We start from the raw sequence: 21,813 nt of genomic DNA, 5'->3' as shown, positions 1-21,813 counted from the left end.
ACTTTCCTTATCTGCCTAAAGATAGATCTTCCAAAAGGAACTCAATTGCCATAAATACCCTTTCTCTGGGAGTTTCATCAACCAGGGAAGACCAACTCTTGTCATAGGAGAGGAGGCTAGAAGGTCTACTACACACCTGGACAAACTCTGTCACAAACTATCTCATCTCCCATCTATTCTTCTTTCATTCCTAAAAATAATTTACTTTTCCTCAGGAGACTTTCATCTCCCCACTCCCTAAACTGTCCCCTACCCCAATTGAGATGATATTTAAGCTGGAATTCTAAGCCACCTTGGGGAGTTAGAATTTATCCCTGGATATTGACAAAAATTCTTTCTTTGCTTAACCAAACCTTAGCCAGTCTCCAGAACCTTCCTCTTAGCCCACCTGTGCACTTCCTTGCAAAATCTAGTATTAGCAAGAATCCTGCTAAGTCATTTTAGCAAGTCTCCCATTCTCCACATCTGATCGCCCTCAATATCTCAGTTCCTCATCTTCTACCATCCCCCTGCCTTCAGCAATAAATTTCTTAATACTGTCTTTTAATGAACAGAAGCTCTTACCTTTATTATAATCCAATTAAACACTTTTCTTCTATGATTAGTGCTTTAAAATAAATATTTTCCTAACTGAAGGACAAACATATTTTCTCTAAAGTATTTATTTTACCTCTTGCATCTGGATCTGCCATCTACCTGGAACTGATTTTTGTATGGTATTAAATAAAGGTCAACACATTTCCCCCCACATGGATGTCCAGTTAAGCTGGCATTTACTGAATAGAAAATCCTTTCTCCACTGAACTACAATGTTGCCTTGGTCATAAATCAGAATACTTTGTATGTGTGGCTGTTTTTGGATACTCTTTTCTATTGGTAAATTTGACTACTCTTGTACCAATATCCCATTATTTTAATTACTATAATTTTATGATAGGTCTTGGTATCTGAAAGGATAAAATCTTCCAGCTTTATTTTCTTTCAAAATTGGTTTGGCTATTCTTGGTCAGTTGTATTTCTGAATGAATTTTAGAATAAGCCAGTCGCCTATATTAAGAAAAAAACACACCTACTGAGATTTTGATTGAGTTTGCTAAGAATATACGTATTAATCTGAGGAGACCCAATATCTTTACAATAATAATCTTCAAACCCAAGAATATTTTTATTGCTTGCCTTCTAAATGAGTCAGGCAGCTTCCCATTTCTTCCTGTATCCTAAGATAGGTGAGGTACAAATACCCAACAAAGGACTTACATCCCCAGCATATGTACGGTATAGAACTCCTTCAAATAAGTAAGAAAAAAAGATAACCCAATAGAAAAATATGCAAAAAAAAAAACCCAAAACACACACACTTGAATTGGTTTCACGAATGGGTTCATAAATGCATAAAAAGACTCAATTCCCTTATCAGGGAAATGCATTTTAAAGCCAAGAGGAGATATTGCTGATGCCACTGTAATAATATGGTTATTATTTAACAGGAAAGGAGGAGAGGGAAGACCAGATAGATACATGCCCAATAAGGTCTGAGCGATGTGGGAAGGTATTTGTCAGTCAATCACACCTGGAAAGGAATCAGAGGCTGGGATGGGTGTGGCCACTGCAAGTGCACAAAACCTAAATATATAAACTTCTAGACAAAGAAGCCACTCTTCCTCTCTTGGCTCCAGGGTGCTGGGCTCCTGTGATTCCTGTTACCCGGGCATGCTCGTCCGCACCCACTTGGCGCAGGGCTATGCTGGACTCCACACATGGACTAATGAACTTGAATTAACTTGGATAATGAACTACATTGGGCTGCATCATGGAACAGAAGCTCTGGACACTGACCTTGCTTCTGGCTCTGCTGAACCCACAGCTGCATCTTTTCCAGGACTGGCTTAAGGGGCAGGGGACTTTGGAACTCGAGAAATATAACTTCATGCAAATAGAGCCTTTTTCCACATCCCATCCTCCCATGGGGGCTTCTAAAAATTCTTATTTCAGCAGTGTTCCAAGAACCTCCACCTCCCTCCCAAGAGTGACAGAAGAATTCGATTCTCTGGTAACACCACCAGAATGATAAAAAGACTGAAATTAGCAAGTGTTGGTGAGAATGTAGAGCAAGTGGACCGATCAAGCACTGCTGGTAGTAGCATAAATTGGTAGAACCACATTGGAATAATGTTTGGCAGTATCTACAAAAGGTGACCATGCATTTCCTAGGCCTCAGCAATTCCACTTCTAAGTATATACCCAACAGAAACATGTTCAACAAAATATATATACTAAAAGGTTCACAGTAGCTCTACTCACAAAAATCTCAAACTGGAAACTACCCAAAGACCATCAATAGTAGAATGGATTTAAAAAAATTTCATGTATTCACATGAAATACTATGGAGAAATAAAAAAATGCTCACATGACAATATACATGAATCTAACAAGTAAACAAAGCCAGAGACCAAAAATAAGTCAGAAAAAAAAGAGCTGAAACCGGTTTGGCTCAGTGGATAGAGCGTCGGCCTGCGGACTCAGGGGTTCCGGGTTTGATTCCGGTCAAGGGCATGTACCTTGGTTGCGGGCACATCCCCAGTGGGGGGTGTGCAGGAGGCAGCTGATCGATGTTTCTCTCTCATCCATGTTTCTAGCTCTCTATCCCTCTCCCTTCCTCTCTGTAAAAAATATCAATAAAAAATATATTAAAAAAAAAAAGAGCATATACAAATGGAATTGCACAGTGTGTACACTGTAAAAATAGGAAAAATTAATCTAAGTTAGTTATTGTAAATCTGCATGCTGGTTATCCCTGGGGTGGGAAGAAGTGACTGAAAGCAAGAGAGCTTCTGGTGTACTGGTGATGTGTCTTGATCTAGGTGCTTGTTTTGGGGTGTGTTCATGTGAAAATTCAGCAACATTTATGATTTGTGGACTTTCCTCTGAATATTAAGCTGCAATAAAAGTTAGTGCATATAACATAAAGCCAATAAATCAAATAACAAGCTGGAAAATATTTTCTACAAGTAACAGGAAGAACTCATGCAAGTCAATTTTTAAGAAGCTAGCATCCAACTGGAAAATGGGTCTGCATACAAAAAGAAATGTTCAAGCAAAGAGAGAAAAATGGCTCCAATTAATGCACAAAATGTAAATTAGAACAATGGAATGCTATTTTTTCCTAATAAATTAGCAAAGATTAAAGAAAACCAATAAGGCTGTCACTGAGGATTTGTGTGAAACTAATACTTATTCTTAATGGAAACTTAAATTGGTATAACCTTTCTTCATTAATTCTTTAAAAATTACTTTTTTCACCCACTAGTTTCCCTCCTAGAAATTATTCTAAGGAAAACTCAGAGTTACAATTAAAGATGGATTTATATCAGTGTTGATTACAATGGTGAGTATTTTGAAACAATATAATTATCTCACAATGGGAAAATTGCTACATTATGATACATATACATGATGGGATAAATAATGTTTTCAAAGAGTAATGAATAGGAATAGACTCATGATAAATTTAAGTGAAAAAAATTCATACAAAATTCTATGTGGTATGATATCTTTTGTGTTAAAAAATATCATAGACTTAAACGTACACTTGCATGGAAAGTCTGTAAGAACACATGTTGTAGTGTTAATAATGGCCATCTTTGAATGGTAGGATAATGGATGATTTTAATTTTGTGGCTTTTTTGCTACAATAAAATGTTCCTTGAACATTTGTTATTTTTACATTCAGAAATCGAAGAAAATAATAGGGTAAAAAAATAACATCCACCCAGTTTCCTTAATTCTAGAAATCTAAGCAACCTAAATTTTTATCTCTCCTTTAGCTCTCACATTTAATTTGTAATTTTATCTTAGAAGTATCTGTCCAAGCCATTATAACATTTCATTACTTCTTTTTTCATTTCCAAAATGCAGGCACTTGTCTTCCCTAGAGAGCACTTCGAATGCAGGTTCTTCATTTTGGTAAAATAGCCCTATCCTCCACTTATACATTCTATCCATATTAAAGCACTTTATATAGTTCCCCTCCCACACTCAAGCCCCTGAAATATCCACACCAAGTACTTTCACACCTCCCAACCTTGACATACTCTGCTCTCTCTCCCTGCAATGCATTCTCTCCCTTGTCCTTCTAATCCAATTCATAGTTCAAGAGTCACCTCTGATACCATTTACTGGCCGTAGGTAGCTTCTCTGAGGTTACAAGAACAGATGATTATTTCCAAATCAACCCCGCAATAACAGTTTGTACATATTTCAATATTTATCATTCTATATTGTTTAGTGCCTAGCTCTCCCATTGTACAGAACGGGCTATATCTTTAAAATTTTTCTTAAAATCTAGTTGTATGTGTTAACGCAAAACATACATATATGCAGTACATCTCTACAGGGGTGGTGAGTTTGCACCTGTGTGTGATAAATAAATGGCAACAAAAAGACTTGCCTGTGTTGTGTGTGTGTGTGTGTGTGTGTGGTTTTTTTCACCATTCAAGATGGCAGAGAACGTCTTAAAATAGTCCCACACAAAAGCACTCACACCCGAGCCTTAAGTCAGAACTGGCTACACTTAGCGCAACAGCAAAGGACAAAAGAACTGAACCTAAATGCTCAGATGCCCGGCCCTAATCACCCACGGCGGGTCCCACACATATTTTAAACCATGTTACAAAACTGGCACCTGCTGCCTTCATTCCGAGGGCCACGCCTCGACCAGGAACAGGGACTTAAGGCACTTCTGGATAATGACCCAAAAATCAAGGACGTAAAACTGGGAGGCTAAGTTGTACTGGTGAGTATCCAAAAATGCACGGCTGGGCCCCGCCCCAGCCAGGGGCAGTCCCACTGAGGCGTAGCCGTCCTGGGGCTAGGAACAGGCAGGGCTCCCGTCCACCCCGCCCGACTGGGAATTCCGGGCGGGCCTGAGGCTGAGGGCGTCTCGGGCTACACCTGTCAGGCTTCAGCCAACTCTAGGCCCAGAAATCGCCGAGATTTGGTGACCGAGGCCGGCAACACCGTCACCCGATCCCTCACCCCGGGATCGGTCCCTCGCCCTGCCTCCTCGCCTTCGCCCTCGTTCTTCTCAAACAAAGGCAATCCACACCCACCGCCATTTTCTCCTTACCTCAAAAACCACCTCTTCGTCAAACTCCGGTGTCATCCTTCTCCGCCATGCCACCCGCCTCAGCACGATGGGAAATGAAGGCGGGGGAGCTGGCGGCACCCAGGCAGCCGCTTCGCTTGTCCCGTGTGTCCAGAAAACTACAACTCCCAGCATGCCTCTCAGCTCACACCGCCCCCTTTTTCAGGCCCACGTATTGGAGCAGAAGATGATTCTGTGGACTGGAGAGGCAGGAACAAAAGGAAGCACGAGCCCTCTGATTGGAGGAGGCTGGGGCTTTTGTCCGCCTGTTACGGCTGCGGCTGGCAGGGGGCGCCAAGAGCACAGATTTTTTTTTTTTTTTTTTTTTTAAGCTGGAGTCGGGCACGCGCCGGCGGAGGCGCGGTGAGCACTGCTCGTTCCCGCAGCTTGTCGCTCGCGCCCGGGAGCGCCGCCGGGTCCCTGGAGTCCGCCGCATCCTTTGTGCGGACCCTTGAGTTTCGCTGCGGAGCAGCAGGACGAAATGTGGACGCCGCGGGAGCTTTTTCTTCCTGCCTAAATTTTTGAAACAATGGACTGTTAGGGGAGCATGGATTGAGGGGGAGGCGAGCGGGGAAGCGAGCCGCCCGGGGAATCATGACTTCTGCCGCCGGTAAGTGACGGCGCTCGCGCTGTCCCTGGAAAGTTTGTAGGGTGCGCTGCTAGTCTTGGGTTCTGGAGCAACTTTCTCCTTTGGGGTCCAGGTTAGTGGTGTTCCTTTTACACTTTTCCAGAGGACTGTGGCAAGTGCGGAGCAGACGGCATTTGCTGCCCCATTTCCTCCTCCCTTTTTGTTAAGAGAGGGTGTTTGGAAATCGTGTCTCCCTTGGGACCTGCCTTTCAAAGGAGACCGGTGTTGGGGGCTCTACGCCAGGTGAAACGCGAAATGAAAAAAGGACGTTTGCTTGTCTCCTAAACTTTGAGCGACTTTGCCTTTGCGTGTGAAAATAGTTTAGATGACCATGTTAAGAAATCAGTTATTCTAAGAAAGGGCAATGTTCCCAGAGTGTTGAACTCGGCGACGGTGCTGGGTCGCTTTAAACCTGGTATCGACTGGGAACCCTGACCCTTATTACTTAGTAGATAAAGAGGTGGTTTATCCTGATGGTTTTTCCCGTCACCCGAGAAGGAGAGGAATAGAAGTGCCCATGGCAATTTTTTGCTCATCTTCACCCCATTTTTGATGGATTTCTTTTCTGTTTCTACCTGGTTAGTATAAACACAGCCTTATTTTCGGTCTGCCTCCTGTAATTCTTTCCCTTCATCCAAATGACAAACTGTTTACCTTTGGATTTTGAGCAATTCTGTACATATTTCTAAACATTTTTAAGGAACAGTTCTCATATTCCATGATAATTACTAAAGTGGTTTTAGATCCAATTTATAAGAATATAGGTTAATTTTTAAACCACAATTTTTAATGTACTCAGTATTAAGTGTTTTTTTTCTTTGTTCACGTTAAAAGAAATACACTTTTTTTTAGAAATTTTACAGTAAAGTGTAAAATTTTCCCTCAAAGTGACTTCTAGAATCACTTTGCTTTTCTTGGCATTTGCTTTAAATTCCTGCAACGTGAAACTGTCAAACAGCACTCTAAATGTTCTAAGTTGTCTTATTTCTAAAGCCTAGATTTATTAAAGTGTTGCACTGCTAGGTGTAATAAGAGTACAGGTAACTAGGCAAGAAGTTAGCCAATAGTAATAAAAAAGCAAAGAGTGAAGTAGTATTCCTGAAGAAATTGTGGATCTTTCCTTTCTGATGTTATATGTATATGTAGGAGATATGTCGTCATGTCATGTTATTTATAAACTCTTCCTTACCAAAGTGAGGCTTTCTACTTGAGGTGAATTATTTTCATCCTAAATTTCTGTGCCTCACCTTTGTTCAGTTTTCCTTTATTACTGAGCTCTTCTAATTAATTTAAAGTGGTTGGATTTAAATCCTTCCAGCTAATTTTAGCTCTCCCCTCTTTTAGAGTATCAAGCACATTTAAAATATTTATACCTTATATGCATCAGTTTTCAATCCCAGTCCTAACAGTTTATAATGAAGAGATACAGAAGCATTTAATATGACATTTAAATATGTAAACCTGATCTAGGGCTCAGTCTGGAAGTTTATGATTCCTTGATTTGCATTCCCCTAGAATAATGCAAGCTATTTTTATATTTTATTAACTTTACAATTAAAGAAATCCACAGACATTTTTGTGGTGTTTTAAAAGAGGGACACTTCCTGTGTTTAGCTGAGTTAGTTTTTAGCATGGTTTGCTGAGAAGCATTAGCTACTTTTTTGTCCACGCATCTGTTAAGATTTATTTTAATTCTTTTGCATGTCTAAATGGAGAATATGGAAGAGAATTGGGTTTTATTTTCATCCTATTCTTATAAGATTATGTGTTTACCATTCTTACAAGCTGTTTATTCTTTTTGGAACAATAGTCAATTTAATTAAAAGTTTAGAAAAGTCATTTGCAATTGGGGGAGGGAATGTTTGTTTATATCGAATCTAATCTGCGGTATTTGGCATGGTTAGCTTAACTTAAGGAAATAAGATAAATGTTGTAGAACGTCTATGTCCTATGTATCCTCAAGAAGAGCTTGCTTTGTTTTTCTGAAACATCTGTGAAAGAGTAGGCCCATAGTAAGATTTTAGAATTATTCTAATCAATATATTTAAAAGGAGAGGTAATTACAGGTATATGTTTTCTATTTTTTTTTTTTTAACTTGTATAGGTCACTGTCTCATTAATGCTTGTGCTTTCCTTTACGGCTGGTTCGAAAGCTAAGAAAGTGTGCACGTGAGCCGCAGCCATCTGTGTGTAATAGATGACAGTATGTTTGTAATAGTGAAATGGTACGAGTGCTTTACAGTCTTACCTTATTTTTCCCTGGAGCCGAACAGCTGTATAAATAAAAGATTTGCTGCTTTACTCTGAAAAGCTTTGAGTCTACTGTTGATACAGTATTAAGATGCAAAGGTGCTGGATCCATTTCCAAAGATCATGTACTTACTTCAAGAATTTGACATTGGAGCAGACCACAATGCAATGGCTTGTTATTTTTTTGAGTTGTATTTCCTTCATAACAGAGCCTCAAAAAAATGATAATAATAATGAAGGATTCCAGATATTTCTGTACCAGTGACTTAGTTGAACACTTGTTCCTACTAATAATTAAGAACTTATTCAATAATCCTATTGAAGTTGATTTCTGCTACTTTTCAAAATATTATTCTACATTAAAATGGATATGGACTTGAAAAGAAAAGAAATTTCCTGTTACTGAGAAATATCAGCGTATGTGTATGTGGCAGGTCTGACTATTGCTAGGGCCCTATTTTCACCATTGGAGACATCACAATGAGACAAAGTGCCTGCCCTTTTGGAGCTTGCTTTCTAGTGGTGAAAACAAAGTTATACTGATGAAAAATCATACAGGGCAAAAGGGCTGGAGAAAATAAACGTTTTCCTGAAGCAAGTATCTCAGAAGTCATAATCTCAGAATCATATGGGCTTTACAGTTCTGTCCAACTCTTTATTTACAAGTAAGGAAACTGAGGCAGCCAGATCTGCAGAAAGGCAAATAATTAGGTTAGCCAGCTCCCCGAGTTGCATTATTGACTTCCTCTAATACATGGTTAACTAACACTGGTGAGCCAAATTTCACAGCTGTTTACTTAATTCAATGAGTATGCATTGAGGGCATTAGGTACATAATGCTGGGTTACATTTGTTGGCAATCAACCACAGCTCATATGTAAGTAATTTAATTTCTAGGACACTAAAGAGAACAGAGATTATGTCTGTTGGAAGCAGGCTCATGTAGAAGACACATTTAAAGGAAAGAGTAAAATTGGTACCAGAGATTAAACAATTTAATTAGCCTGGCTGGAGTGGCTCAGTTGGTTGAGCATCCTGTGCTCCGAAAGGTTGCTAGATTAGATATCCCTTCAGGTCGCATACCTGGGTTGCTGGTTCAATCCTGGGTCAGAGCACTTGGGGGGGGGGGGGTGGGCAACCAATTGATGTCCCCCCCCCCCCTCCGCTTTCTCTCTCTCTCTTAAGCATGTCCTCTGGTGAGGATTTAAAAAAATTTAACTGCAAATAAAAAATTGATCAGTTAAATGACCTAGAAGCTTCTGACAAAGCTGTATTTTCAGAAAGTGAAAGATTAACTTGACGAGATGGGTTCTTTTTTTTTTTTTTTAAGTTGTGGTAAAATACATATAACACAAATTTGTTATCCTTATCATTTTTAAGTGTACAGTTCAGTAGTGTTAAGTACATTCACATTGCTGGGCAGTCAGTCTCCAGAACCCTTTTCATCTTGCAAAATGGAATTTTTTTTTTTCCATTCCTTCAGAAATCCCAGAGGTAGGATGCTTTAAGAATGGTTACAGAAATGAAATCAACATGACGATCTGTCAGTTTTCATTAACTTGAGTAAGATGAGCGGTTGGGAAGAGGCCTAGGGCATTCATGCTTTCTTTTAAGAATTGACTTAATAGACCAAGAGTTGAATTTAAGAGATCATTATACCAAGCTTTAGCATTAGGCTTTGAAGGGCTTTCCAATTTTTTCTTCCTGTAAAACAAACAAAACAAAAAACTAATAACATGCTTATTGGATAGATACCTGAAAATGTAAAAGGCTTTGGGAATTTGTATTAAGTTATTTTGAAAATATTTCATTATCTTCTTTGTCACAACATTATATTGAGTGAGAAGGCATCTGTTATCTTGTGATCCTGATTGAACACATAGTATTAGGGGTTTGGGAAATTCTTCCTTGGTTGATAAAAGGAACTCTTTTTACTTTTTTTTAAAACTCAGTTCCATGTAATATCTTCCCGAGCATTGTGACTAATTTCCTTGTTGAAAATAAATTCATCATCAAATGAAGTATCTTAAGCCTCTGTGTATTCAAGTAATTAAACAATGTCCAGTAGATATTTTGAAAGGTTTTGTTTTTTTCCAGTAAATCACGTTTTTATTAAGCATTAGATGATATTGGAGGAACAAACATAAATATAAGAAATATAAGAAAATATTTTATTTCAGGATTTCATTGAGGAAGTATGACGGTGTGATAAATGACAGTATAGGTGGAAAAACTTAAAAGAACTTAAAAAACCTGATGTTCAGGCTCTCTGTATCTCATTTTATTGGTCTTTTATGTGAAGCTTTTATTAGGTTTCTAGGCTAAGAGCAGATCTGTACAAATCTAACTCAGTATAATAGGTGCTCCCTCAGTACTTTTTATATAATGTCGAGGAAGACTAGCCATTGTGGTCATCTTTTAAATGCACTAATGAAGGGTACACAGCATAATCACCTGTGGATCCTAAGAAAAAATATGCCCAGTGGATACATATGTCCAGGCTTAATCCCCAGAAACTAGTGGATTAGACCTGGGGTTGAGCTATAGCATTAGGCTTTGAAGGCCCCCAGGGGTGGGCAAACTTTTTGACTCGAGGGCCACAATGGGTTCTTAAACTGGACTGGAGGGCCGGAACAAAAGCATGGATGGAGTGTTTGTGTGAACTAATATAAATTCAAAGTAAAGGAGCGGAGGGGAGAGCAAGAGAACCCTCCGCTCTTTCGGCTCCGCGGGCCGGATAGAACAGCGGAACGGGCCGGATCCGGCCCGCGGGCCGTAGTTTGCCCACGGCTGGATTAAAATGAAAATTCCCCATTGACAACCTCTGCACAGAGAAATGTTCGTTTATGAGCCTCAACTAATACAGAAGAATTACTTTTTAGTTTTAAGTTTGAAAAATTTCTGAATTCTGTATTTCATTTTAAGATTGCTTTGGGGTTTTAGTGATCTAGGTTATTGATAAAGGCATTTGCACATCTCTGCTGTACATCTTTGAGGTAGAAGAATATTGCTTATTCATATGAGGTGCTTAAAGAGTTGTGTCCTTGGTCCCAATAGCATCATCCTGATTGGTCAAAATGGAGCCACTCTGATTAGTTGGTGAAGATGAAAATGAGAGTATAGTTGCAGAGCTCTGATTGGATGGGGAACATTTTAATTCTGTTGGTTGAAATAGGATTCCCAGAACTCCTTTATAAGGGCTGGGCAGGCAAATCAGTGTAGGCTTCTCCGTGAAGTGCAGCTGTGCAAGAGGACCCTGTTTAGCAACTGCTGCTTGGCTCTGTTTTTAAATTTCAGCCCAATCAGCCACCAGGATCCCTTCTTAAATATCTCCATTCTCAGGCTCAACATATTAAATTTGACTATAGCTGCCCAATTGATTGATCTTAAGGATTGCTGTAACCAGTCACATTACCTCAAGCATTGGATTATATTCTTATATTACCACATTGCCTCCAACATATGGCATTATCCAGTTTTCTAACTCCACCAGTCTAATATGTATAAAGTGAGATCTCATTATTGTTTTAATTTTTATTTTCTCCAATTATTAATGCTTTGAAACATCTCTTCAAAGTACTTGTTAGCTTTAGAGTTTTCTTATCTATAAGTTATTAGTCTTATCTTTTGACCATTTTGCACTGTGTTGACAGTTTCTCCTGGGTGATGTGCAGAAATTCCTTATATGTTTTAGAAAGGGTAATCCCTGGTTGTTTCAGATATTGCAAGTATCTTGTGTTCTATTGTTTTAGTAACTTTGTTCATGGTTCCTTTGAACAGAAATCTTTTATTTCAATATAATTAAATTAATATACTTTTTGGTTGCCATAAACAAAAAAGAAGAGTTGTGTCCTACAAATAACATAGGCAAATTCAACTCTTAACATTTAGCAAATGAACTGAAGTACTTTCTCCTATTACTCAGGCCCCAAGCAGAAGCCAATTATTTCACTTAGTGTTGTCTGAAGATATGGTTACCTGTTCCAAAGTTAGAAGAAAAACCATATTAAGAAGTGTACAGCCCTAACTGGTTTGGCTCAGTGGATAGAGCATTGGCCTGCGGACTGAAAGGTCCCAGGTTTGATTCCAGTCAAGGGCATGTACCTTGATTGCGGGCACATCCCCAGTAGGAGATGTGCAAGAGGCAGCTGATTGATGTTTCTCTCCCATCAATGTTTCTAACTCTCTATCCCTCTCCCTTCCTTTCTGTAAAAAATCAATAAAATATATTTAAAAAAAAAGAAATGTACAGTATACCCAAAGTTATGTACCCTAGAACTGAGACAATTTTAAGGCTAATATTGACTCTATATAATGTACACTAATAAAAGAGAAATATGGAAATTGACCATCACTTCACGATGCCCACCAGCCAATCAGGAGTGAGTATGCAAATTAACCCGACAAAGCTGGTGGTGGCCCCGCCCCCCAGCCGCATGCAGGCGCGGAGCGGCCGGGTGGGGCGGGACACCTGTTATGAGGGGGAAGGTGGGGGGTTGAGGGAGCTACAGGAGCAGCACTCCGGCCAGAGCAAAGACTGAAGGCGGTGGCCAGAGCGAAGTCCTGGGTCCCAGTTGCCGGAGGAAAACCAGTGCCAGCAGCCAGGGGAAGTAAGTCCTATTGCATGAATCTTCATGCAACAGGCCTCTAGTCTATATATATAAAAGCCTAAGCAACCAAACAACTGGTCGGCTGGTCACTATGATGTGCACTGACCACCAGGGGACAGACGTTCAATGCACAGGATCGGGCTTCTTCCTGTCTGGATTGGGCCTGTGGGGATCAGGCTGAAACTGGCAGTCTGACATCCCCCAAGGGGTCCCAGATTGCGAGAGGGCGCAGGCCAGGCTGAGGGACCCCACCAGTGCATGAATCTGTGCACTCGGCCTCTAGTGTAACATAATCTACCTAGTAAAATGCAGGTTCACCTTATTGTCAAAAGTAAAAGTTATCAAATGTAACCATTATCATCTCGTGCTTTTTTTTTTTATCAAGTTATTATTTTTTTCTTTCTAGAGATTAAGAAGCCACCCCTGGCCCCCAAACCAAAGTTTGTGGCAAATAATAAGTCAACTCCACCTCCTATTGCACCCAAACCTGATATTGTGATTTCTAGTGTTCCACAGTCAACAAAGAAAACCAAACCAGCAATAGCCCCGAAACCAAAAGTTCTGAAGAGCTCACCTGTTTGTGACATCAGGCCATCACCATCAAGGAAAATCATCGTGAATCTGGAAGAACATAAACAGGAATTACCTGAAAGTGCTGACAGCTCTTCTTGCAAAAAGGTAGGGCATCTGAGCAATGGTTATATTGTACCAATGTGTTCCTACAGTTCTGAGTGTATCCCTAAGCTTGGGAATAGAGAGAATTAGTGTGTAAAGCAACTTGTCTTAGAGTCCCTAGAAATGCCTGAAAATTTAGAAAATAGTAAAATTGATGAGTCCTCTTCAGCTATAAAAACAATGAGTAGAAGTGATTCTAATGGTGAAATGGTCAAGAGCCAGAGTACAGTTGTTTTTTAATGGTAAGCATCCTAGAAGAGAAGTTTAAAGATGTTTTAACGAACATCACCCTTTATTTCCCCACAGAAGCACACATCCACAGACAACCCAGAAACGAATGAGGGCTGTAACTCCAACGGACAGTTCAGAATTGATTTTGCGGACTTGACACCTTCCCAGTCCAGCTTTGAAAAGGTTCCTGATCACTATTGCTGCCTACAACTTCCGGTTGATGAACTTCAGAATTTTGAAACTTGTCAGGATGACAGTGAAAAAAGCAATATTTGCTTTCATTCATCTGAACAAGAAACTCTGGTAAATGGTAAAAGGAGTACTTTTTTATCTTCAGATGGAGTTAGTAAGAACTCAGAAGTCAAAGACCTTGGTCCCTTAGAAGTTCACTTAGTATCACGTACTTCAAAATTTCCAACTCCCAAGCCCAGAAAGACACGTGCTGCACGGCTGTTACGTCAAGAGCACATAGACACTCCTAGTGACAGTACTGGAAAACCAGAGAATGTAGACAGTAACTCTTCTTGTCTTTTTGAAGATAGTTTGAAAAACAATGAAATCATTTATCAGAATGTTTTGTATAACCAGGAACAGGTGGGCAAAGAGAAACCAGGAAAGAAAAGTGAATTGAATGTGGACTCCAATAGTGACAGACAAAACTTAGTTGATTCCCAGAAAGCCATGTGTCATGAAACATCTTCCTCTGAAAAAATGACACCTTCTTTGGATACAGATTCTAATTTGAGTTCTGACAGCAAGACAGTAGATGATTCTAGTATGTCACCTACTGTGGACAAACGGACCAGTTTTATAAGATGCAGTACTGTATCTATGAGCCTGCCTAAGCAGCTGAAATTAGCTTGCAATAAACGTTTACCTGTGGCCTGTAACTTGGGAGGGGCTGTCCCTCAAATGCAAAAGGAATCTACAATGAAAGATGGAAGTTCCTCAAAAATTGTCCCCAAAAAACCTCAAAGACACAGCTTGCCTGCTGCAGGAATGCTGAAAAAGGCTGCCTCAGAGGAGCTTCTGGAGAAAAGTTCATATTCCTCAAATGAAGAAAAAAAGGATCCAGAAAGAAATCACCTTCGACAGTTGTGTGCCCAAAACCATGGTATGTCGTCCTCCTTTGAGATGTCCAAAAAGACTTCAGAAAAGCCAGTGTGGAAATTACCTCATCCTATTTTACCCTTTAAAGGGAACCCAGAATCCTTAAAGTCTATCACCACATCCTCAAATAGTGAGCCTTCAAATGCCCTGACCAAGCCTAGAGCAAAATCACTGTCTGCTGTGGATATGGATAGGTGCACTAAGCCTTGCAAAGATTCTCAAAGGAAACACTCTTTAAAGAAGTTGCTCAGCATGAAACTGTCCATCTGTTTCGTGAAGAGTGACTTCCAGAAATTTTGGTCCAAGAGTAGCCAACTTGAAGGCACAATCGGTGGCAGACTCTCAGGTGGGGAGGAAAAAGGGATTGAAAGTGATTGGCATGGCCTATTAGTAGAAGAGAAGAGAAATAAACCCATCAAGTCATATTCTGCAGATAACTACAGTCTGGAATCTCAAAAGAAGAGGAAGAAGTCTCGGGGCCAGAGCAGTGCAACTAATGGACCAAGAGCTGAGTCTTTGGATGACCAAATGCTCTCTAGGGAGACAACATCTCAGGCACCTTGCAAATCTGTTACAAGTGACTATGCACCAGATTATGAAAATGTACGCCATTATGAGGAAATACCAGAGTATGAGAACTTTCCATTCGCTATGGCTGTCGGGAAAACTCTGGAGTTGGAAAGGCAGAATTCCAGTAGCATGGAGGACACTGATGCAAATGTGTATGAGATAGAAGACCTGTATGAAGCTTCAGATGGCCAGCTGCAACTTGGACCTACACAGCAGCATTCCAGGTAACACTTAGGTCCCAAACAGACACTGTACTTTTATGTGCATCACTGAAATTATTTTTCAAAACCCTGTCAGATAGGTAAAATCTCACACATGGGAGAAAAAAATCACTTGGTGATAAAGTGGGTTAAGTATATATTAAATTATTTCAAAGAGCAGTCTCCTTTTATCATACAGTCGGATTGGGTATTTGCAATGCAAGTGTGAAGTAGTTACCCTATCTCAGTTGCTTATTCAAAGAATTTGAACCATAATAGTATAGGTATGAAAGACCTGGACCAGAGAGGCCCCAGGCCTCAAAAGCATCAACCTGGAAGTTATAGCTGGAACTTAGGGGAGGAAATTGGCCAATTTAGTGAGATTTATTTGTGGGTGTAAGAAATCTAAAGTTATTAAAATTCATGCACTTACCTATGGTGCCCTTGTCAGGTGAAACTTCTACATTTGCAAAAATTACTACTCTTTGAGGATTATTTTACTCGTTGGAGGCTAATTACTAACTTCAGATGGATATAGGAAAAATGCAGGAAACATTTTTATATAAGCACATTCTACCCGTGGTATACCCATTCCATTCGTCTTCTTGAAACTTTGCCCATCTTTGACGGTCTAGCTCAGCAATGATTGGCTTCAGGAAGCGTGTACAGTTACCTAGTGGGAAATGTTTACTTCCTATTCTGACCTCCCAATTATGCTCTGCTATCCTTACGGCCTTTCTCTCAATCTGTCTTATGGTATGGTTATTTATTGGTATGTCTGATGTTCTGTATTTGGTTTTAAGCACCATGAAGAAGTCTGGTAATATCTTTTTGTCCTGCATGAGGCCAAGAAAGGGGCTTAATAGAGGTCAGTAGATGTTAGTTGGGTACATGAGAGAACGAATGAAAAAGAGGTAAAGGAAGCAACCATTGCAGCTGCTTCCTTTCTCCATTGTCTCAAAGGGAGACTTTGCATTATATCTAAAGTGTTGCCAAAACCAGTTTGACTCAGTGGCTAGAGCATCGGCCTGTGGACTGAAGGGTCCCGGGTTCGATTTCGGTCAAGGGCATGTACCTTGGTTGCGGGCACATCCCCAGTGGGAGGTGTGCAGGAGGCAGCTGATCGATGTTTCTCTCTCATTGATGTTTCTAGCTCTCTATCCCTCTCCCTTCCTCTCTGTAAAATATCAATAGAATATATTAAAAAAAATAGATTCAAATACTAGTTAGAAAAAGTGACTATATTAATATATAAAATCTACTTCAGAAAAAAAAAGAATTAAAAATATATATATATATTTAAAGTGTTGATTTTGTAGCTAACCTTTTAGAAGTCTTCATGTTTTTCTTTGGTCACTAACTTCAAGCCTCTGAATACTCAGGTCTTAAAATGGGACTTTTGTAGAAATATTAACATATGGCATATAGGGCTAAAAGCATGATGATTGGATGAATTGAATAAATAAAATGATCTAATGAAATCTTAGTACACCAAGTAAAACAAATTGTCCTTTCAGATATTCTCCTAGCATTTTTCTTTACTCATAATCCTTTCTGCCCTTCCTCCTTTGATCCATAAAGATAATTTACCTCCCTTGCCTAACTTTTCTCATAGCTGACTTGATTCTGAATATTAATATCCAGGCAAAAGCCTCTCCCTTGGTGTAAATATTTCCATGGAGAATTGTAGTTAAGTATCCAACTTAAAAAAACTCCACCACATCTAACTTTTCATGCCTGCTCTTCAGGGAACAATTTTGTTGGGACTCTCTTCCTTTTAACACGCTTTTGTGTAGTGTGTGTGTGTGTGTGTGTGAGAGAGAGAGAGAGAGAGAGAGAGAGAGAGAGAGAGAGAGAGAGAGAGAGAAAGGAATGAATTTGGCTTCCTCATGATATACTACTATTCTTAGCTAAAATGAAGTTTTTTCTTGAAATTGGAGATTTGACTCTTGGTGTAAATTTCCTGTTGGCTCTCATGCTTAAATCCTGAGAGTTTGTAATTTTCTCTTTACACAAGCTGTAAATTCTGAAACTTGTTCTTTTTATTTTAAAAAATTGATTTATTGATTTGAGAGAGAGAAAGAAACATCAATTTGTTGCTCCACTTATTCATGCATTCATTGTTTGATGCTTGGTATGTGCCCTGACCAGAGATTAAACCCGCAACCTTGGCGTATAGGGACAACACTATAACTAACTGAGCTACACAACCAGGACCTGGAACTCGTTCTTTGTTTGACATGCTTCTTATCAGGGGCTCTGCTGCTTGGCTGGAGGGAACCAGGTTGGAAGGGGTAAATATACACAGCCAGCCAGTTCAGCTGGATGGCATTCATAAGGAGAGTTCTTTTTGGAAGCCAGGAAACCAAGGGTGGCTGTGAACAAGTTGCAGGCCAGTAAGTAGGGTAGTCTGGTGAAGAGTGGGTGAGATTTGCTTTTGAATTTAGTTTTCCAGAGATTCTTCTTTAGTCCTAAAGCGGGGACCCCTAAACGGGCTTGAGGCCCCTAAAATGTACCAGCTGAATCAAAAGCCTGCAGTCATAGGATCAGATTAACAGCTGGAAGTTGCACCTAGATTCGAAAGTTGAATAGAGCCGAAACCGGTTTGGCTCAGTGGATAGAGCGTCGGCCTGCGGACTCAAGGGTCCCGGGTTCGATTCCGGTCAAGGGCATGTACCTTGGTTGCGGGCACATCCCCAGTGGGAGGTGTGCAGGAGGCAGCTGATCGATGTTTCTCTCTCATCGATGTTTCTAGCTCTCTATCCCTCTCCCTTCCTCTCTGTAAAATATCAATAAAATATATATTTAAAAAAAAAAGAAAAAGAAAGTTGAATAGATGCGAAAGCAAAACCCAAGGCTTCATAAGGAGGACACCTGGACACCCTAAAAAAAGGTAAATGAGAAGTGAGCTGAGAGGGTCCAAGTTGAAATCTTGTTTGGTTGTTTGGCTGTTGAAACTGTAGATCTGTTCCTTAGAGCACTTCTAAATCCAACACCCTAGGGTTCTAAAACGATAAGAAAGAAATGCAAATGAACCCTGTTTAAGATTTTTCTGTGGAGTGAATCAGAAGAGTGGCAGTTTCTCAACCCTCAGGGAAGAGTCTGGATTTCACCTATGAGACTAGTTTATAGAACTCACGGAGTCTACAATATATAACTGGATTCTGGATCAAATAGATGTTTGGCAAGCTTGGAAGTAGCTCATATGGTCACCTTCTTTAGAATGGAGATTTCATGAATCCATTTCAAATTTATAACAACATGTTTATAATTTATCAGGAAATAATTATAGGTGGTTCCCAATTCCAAAAGGGTTCTGTTATTTTAAAAGTTCATGATAATTTGAAACTCAAAGTATATTCCCCCAAAAAATAGTTTTGGTAATGATGGTAAAGTTTAGCCCCCAAATTATATTAACCACTAGTGTTCTGACCTCCCCTTCTCCCTTCCTAGGTGAATATTTTTCCTCTCAGCACTTCTTCGGGCTGAGGCAGGAGAGTTGGCCAGGGTGAGGTTGAGCACCAGGATATCAAGATGAGCAAATCCACTGGGTCTGAGGCAGCAGGGTTTGTGGAAAGGGTGAGGTGACTGAAGAAGAATGAGGAAATCGGGGGCTGGGCTTGCTGTGAGAAAGACTAAAGCATTGGGAGTGATAAGGAGAAAGGAAGGGCTGGATCGTTGCCATTTAGTAAGCAGTGGATTTTCTTTCCCTTCTTTTTTTATTCTTGTCCCTTCCCCTTTCCCCTCCCCATTCTCCTAAGCTAACTGCATGATACTGCTAATTGAGTTTCTGACCTCTAGTCATCAGTGAGTAGAAGAAACTGGGAAGGGCTAGATGAGTAAGGAGTGGCATTGGGAAACCCCTTAGTGGAGAAAGAAGACCAGCCAAATCTGAAGGTGAGGGAGGATGAAAGGGAGTTCCAATGGCTGTAGAAACAGTAGCTTTTAGGTGTTCCCAATTAGACCATCATTGGGTCACTGTTCTGGAAGCCACAGGGTTCTCAAATCTGGTGTGTTTTGGGTACAGTTATGAGCTCTCTTTCCCAAAAGGTTTCAGGCATTATAAATCTAAAACAACTAGCCAGCAACAGTTCTTTTTCTCTTACTGCATGCAGGTGATGAGTGCTCAGTTACTACTTAAGTAATCAAACTATTACTTAAGAAGTTTGATTTTCGTAAGGAAGTTCCAAAAATCCAAGCCTTTATTAAAGAGTTACAGACAAATCAGCAAAATAATAGTGTCCAAATGTTGGAATTTTATTCTTGAAATTGTAGATTTCTTAATTCTTTAACAAAGAAAAATTTTCCTTGGAAACATCTTAGGTTTTTCCTCTGTGATTTTAGTTTGTTCTTACTGTAAGCACTTCAGAGAAAATGTATGGGAATTGGGTTTTCCTAGGTAACCTAGTAAGCCCTCAATTTATTTATTTCAAAATACTGACCACACGTCAAGCAGTGTGCATTAAAAGGTGAAAGGGGTGCCTATTCCCAAGGAGCTTCTGGTCAGTGAGGCAACAGACAATTATAGACAACACTAGAGACCCAGTGCACGAAATTCGTGCATGGGGGGGGGTGTCCCTCAGCCCAGCTTGAACACTCTCCAATCTGGGACCCCTAGAGGGATGTCCGACTGCCCGTTTAGGCCTGATCTACTGGGATCGGGCCTAAACGGGCAGTCGGACATCCCTCTCACAATCCAGGACTGCTGGCTCCCAACTGCTCGCCTGCCTGCCTTCCTAATTGCCCATAACCGCTTCTGCCTGCCAGCCTGATCACCCCCTAACCACTCCCCTGCCAGCCTGATTGATGCCTAACTGCTCCCCTGCCAGCCTGTTTGCCCCTAACTGCCCTCCCCTGCAGGCTTGATCGCCCCCAACTGCCCTCCCTTGCAGGCCTGGTCCCTCCCAACTGCCCTCCCCTGCTAGCCATCTTGTGGTGGCCATCTTGTGTCCACATGGGGGCAGCCATCTTATGTGTTGGAGTGACGGTCAATTTGCATATTACTCTTTTATTAGGATTAGAGGCCCGGTGCACGAAATTCATGTGGGGGGGTGTCCCTCTGCCCAGCCTGCACCCTCTCCAATCAGGGACCCCTTGGGAGATGTCTAACTGCTGGTTCATGCCTGATCCCAAACCAGCAGTCGGATATCCCTCTTGCAATCTATGACCGCTGGCTCCTAACTGCTCGCCTGCCTGCCTGCCTGATTGCCCCCTAACAGTCCCCCTGCCAGCCTGGTCACCCCCCAACTGCCCCCCTGCTGGCCTGGTCACCCCCCAATGGACCCCTGCCGGCTTGGTCGTCCCACAACTGCCCCCCTGCCAGCCTGGCTGCCCCACAACTGCCCCCCTGCCAGCCTGCCTGGCTATGCCCCAACTGCCCCCCTGCCAACCTGGCCACCCCCAACTGCCCCCCTGCTGGCCTGGTTGCCCCCCAACTGCCCTCCTGCTGGCCTGCCTGGCTGCCCCCTAACTGCCCCCCAGCCGTCCTGCTTGGTTGCCCCCCAACTGCTCCCCTGCTGGCCTGGTCGCTCCCTAACTGTCCGGAAGGAAGTTGGACGTCCGGAAGATGTCCGGTCACCTGGTCTAATTAGTATATTACCCTTTTATTAGTATAGATGGTTTTATTAATCCAAGCTTTGTCTGAGTTGTATCCCAAGTAGGATAATAAAGATGACTTTACAGAGGTACCCAAGCTTGTAAAATGGACAAGACCTGATTTGGCATTTCCAGGTCATTTTGTAACCTTGATAGCAATTTTATTGGTGCTGTGAGCAAAGAAACCAGATTGCAGACTGAGGAAGACTGAGAAGAGAGGAAGTAGTATCAGCAAATGTGAATTGCTGTCCCTTGAAACTTTGCCCGGAAGTTTCCATCACTCAAAGGTTCGAATTTATCTTTTGGTTTTCCTCAAGCACCAGAATTCAAAATAAAACAAACGTCAAGATCATTTCTTTTTAATTAATCAGTAGCCCTCATCTCTGATGAAGGACAGGTACTAAATTTTTTGTTTGTTTGTTTGTTTTTCACCATTTTAAAAACAAAACTGGGCTTAAAGAGCTTCCCAGAGGCATTACAAGTTGCCTCAAATCCCATTATAGGATTTATGTTATACATCATCAGACCTGGTCTAGAAGATATCTCTCTTGGGTTGCATTTACCATCTAGTGGTATTGTTGAATTTTAATAATGATTAAAGTACAAATTAATAGCCCTAATGAGCCTTTCCATGTTGTCATAACACCAATAAGATTATGCATAGAGAGTGGGGTTGGGATTCGTATATCTTAACTGCAGCCTTTTCCTGTGAGCTATTTTCAGCATCAGCTCAGGAAATATCAAAAATTTGTATGACTCTTTAATTTTATGTTTCTTGTGTTGAAATCATAGCCACACAA

General features: G+C 40.8%; 2 protein-coding genes across 8 annotated transcripts in view; one reads left to right on the top strand and one right to left on the bottom strand.

The window, feature by feature from the left end:
• VEZT (vezatin, adherens junctions transmembrane protein) overlaps positions 1-5,271 on the bottom strand; it is a 76,776-nt gene extending 71,505 nt beyond the window's left edge. For 3 of the 7 annotated variants that reach the window (XM_080661183.1, XM_080661186.1, XM_080661187.1), the window contains exon 1: positions 5,127-5,261. In XM_080661183.1, the coding sequence (XP_080517309.1) occupies positions 5,127-5,162 (36 nt within the window). In that variant the 5' untranslated portion in view covers positions 5,163-5,261. Of the gene's footprint in view, positions 1-5,126 lie in introns of all 7 variants that reach the window. The other 4 variants (XM_080661182.1, XM_080661188.1, XM_080661184.1 and 1 more) reach the window with 4 other exon arrangements.
• A 227-nt stretch (positions 5,272-5,498) lies between these two features.
• Positions 5,499-21,813, top strand: part of FGD6 (FYVE, RhoGEF and PH domain containing 6) — a 121,469-nt gene continuing 105,154 nt past the window's right edge. Inside the window, exons 1-3 of the mRNA XM_080660255.1 lie at positions 5,499-5,754; positions 13,039-13,310; positions 13,614-15,442. Of these exons, the coding sequence (XP_080516381.1) occupies positions 5,739-5,754; positions 13,039-13,310; positions 13,614-15,442 (2,117 nt within the window). The 5' untranslated portion in view covers positions 5,499-5,738. The remainder of the gene's footprint in view (positions 5,755-13,038; positions 13,311-13,613; positions 15,443-21,813) is intronic.

Source organism: Plecotus auritus (assembly GCF_963455305.1).
Source record: "Plecotus auritus genome assembly, chromosome: 3".
NCBI classification, from domain to species: Eukaryota; Metazoa; Chordata; class Mammalia; order Chiroptera; family Vespertilionidae; genus Plecotus; species Plecotus auritus.
This window is presented reverse-complemented; position numbering and strand designations above follow the sequence as displayed.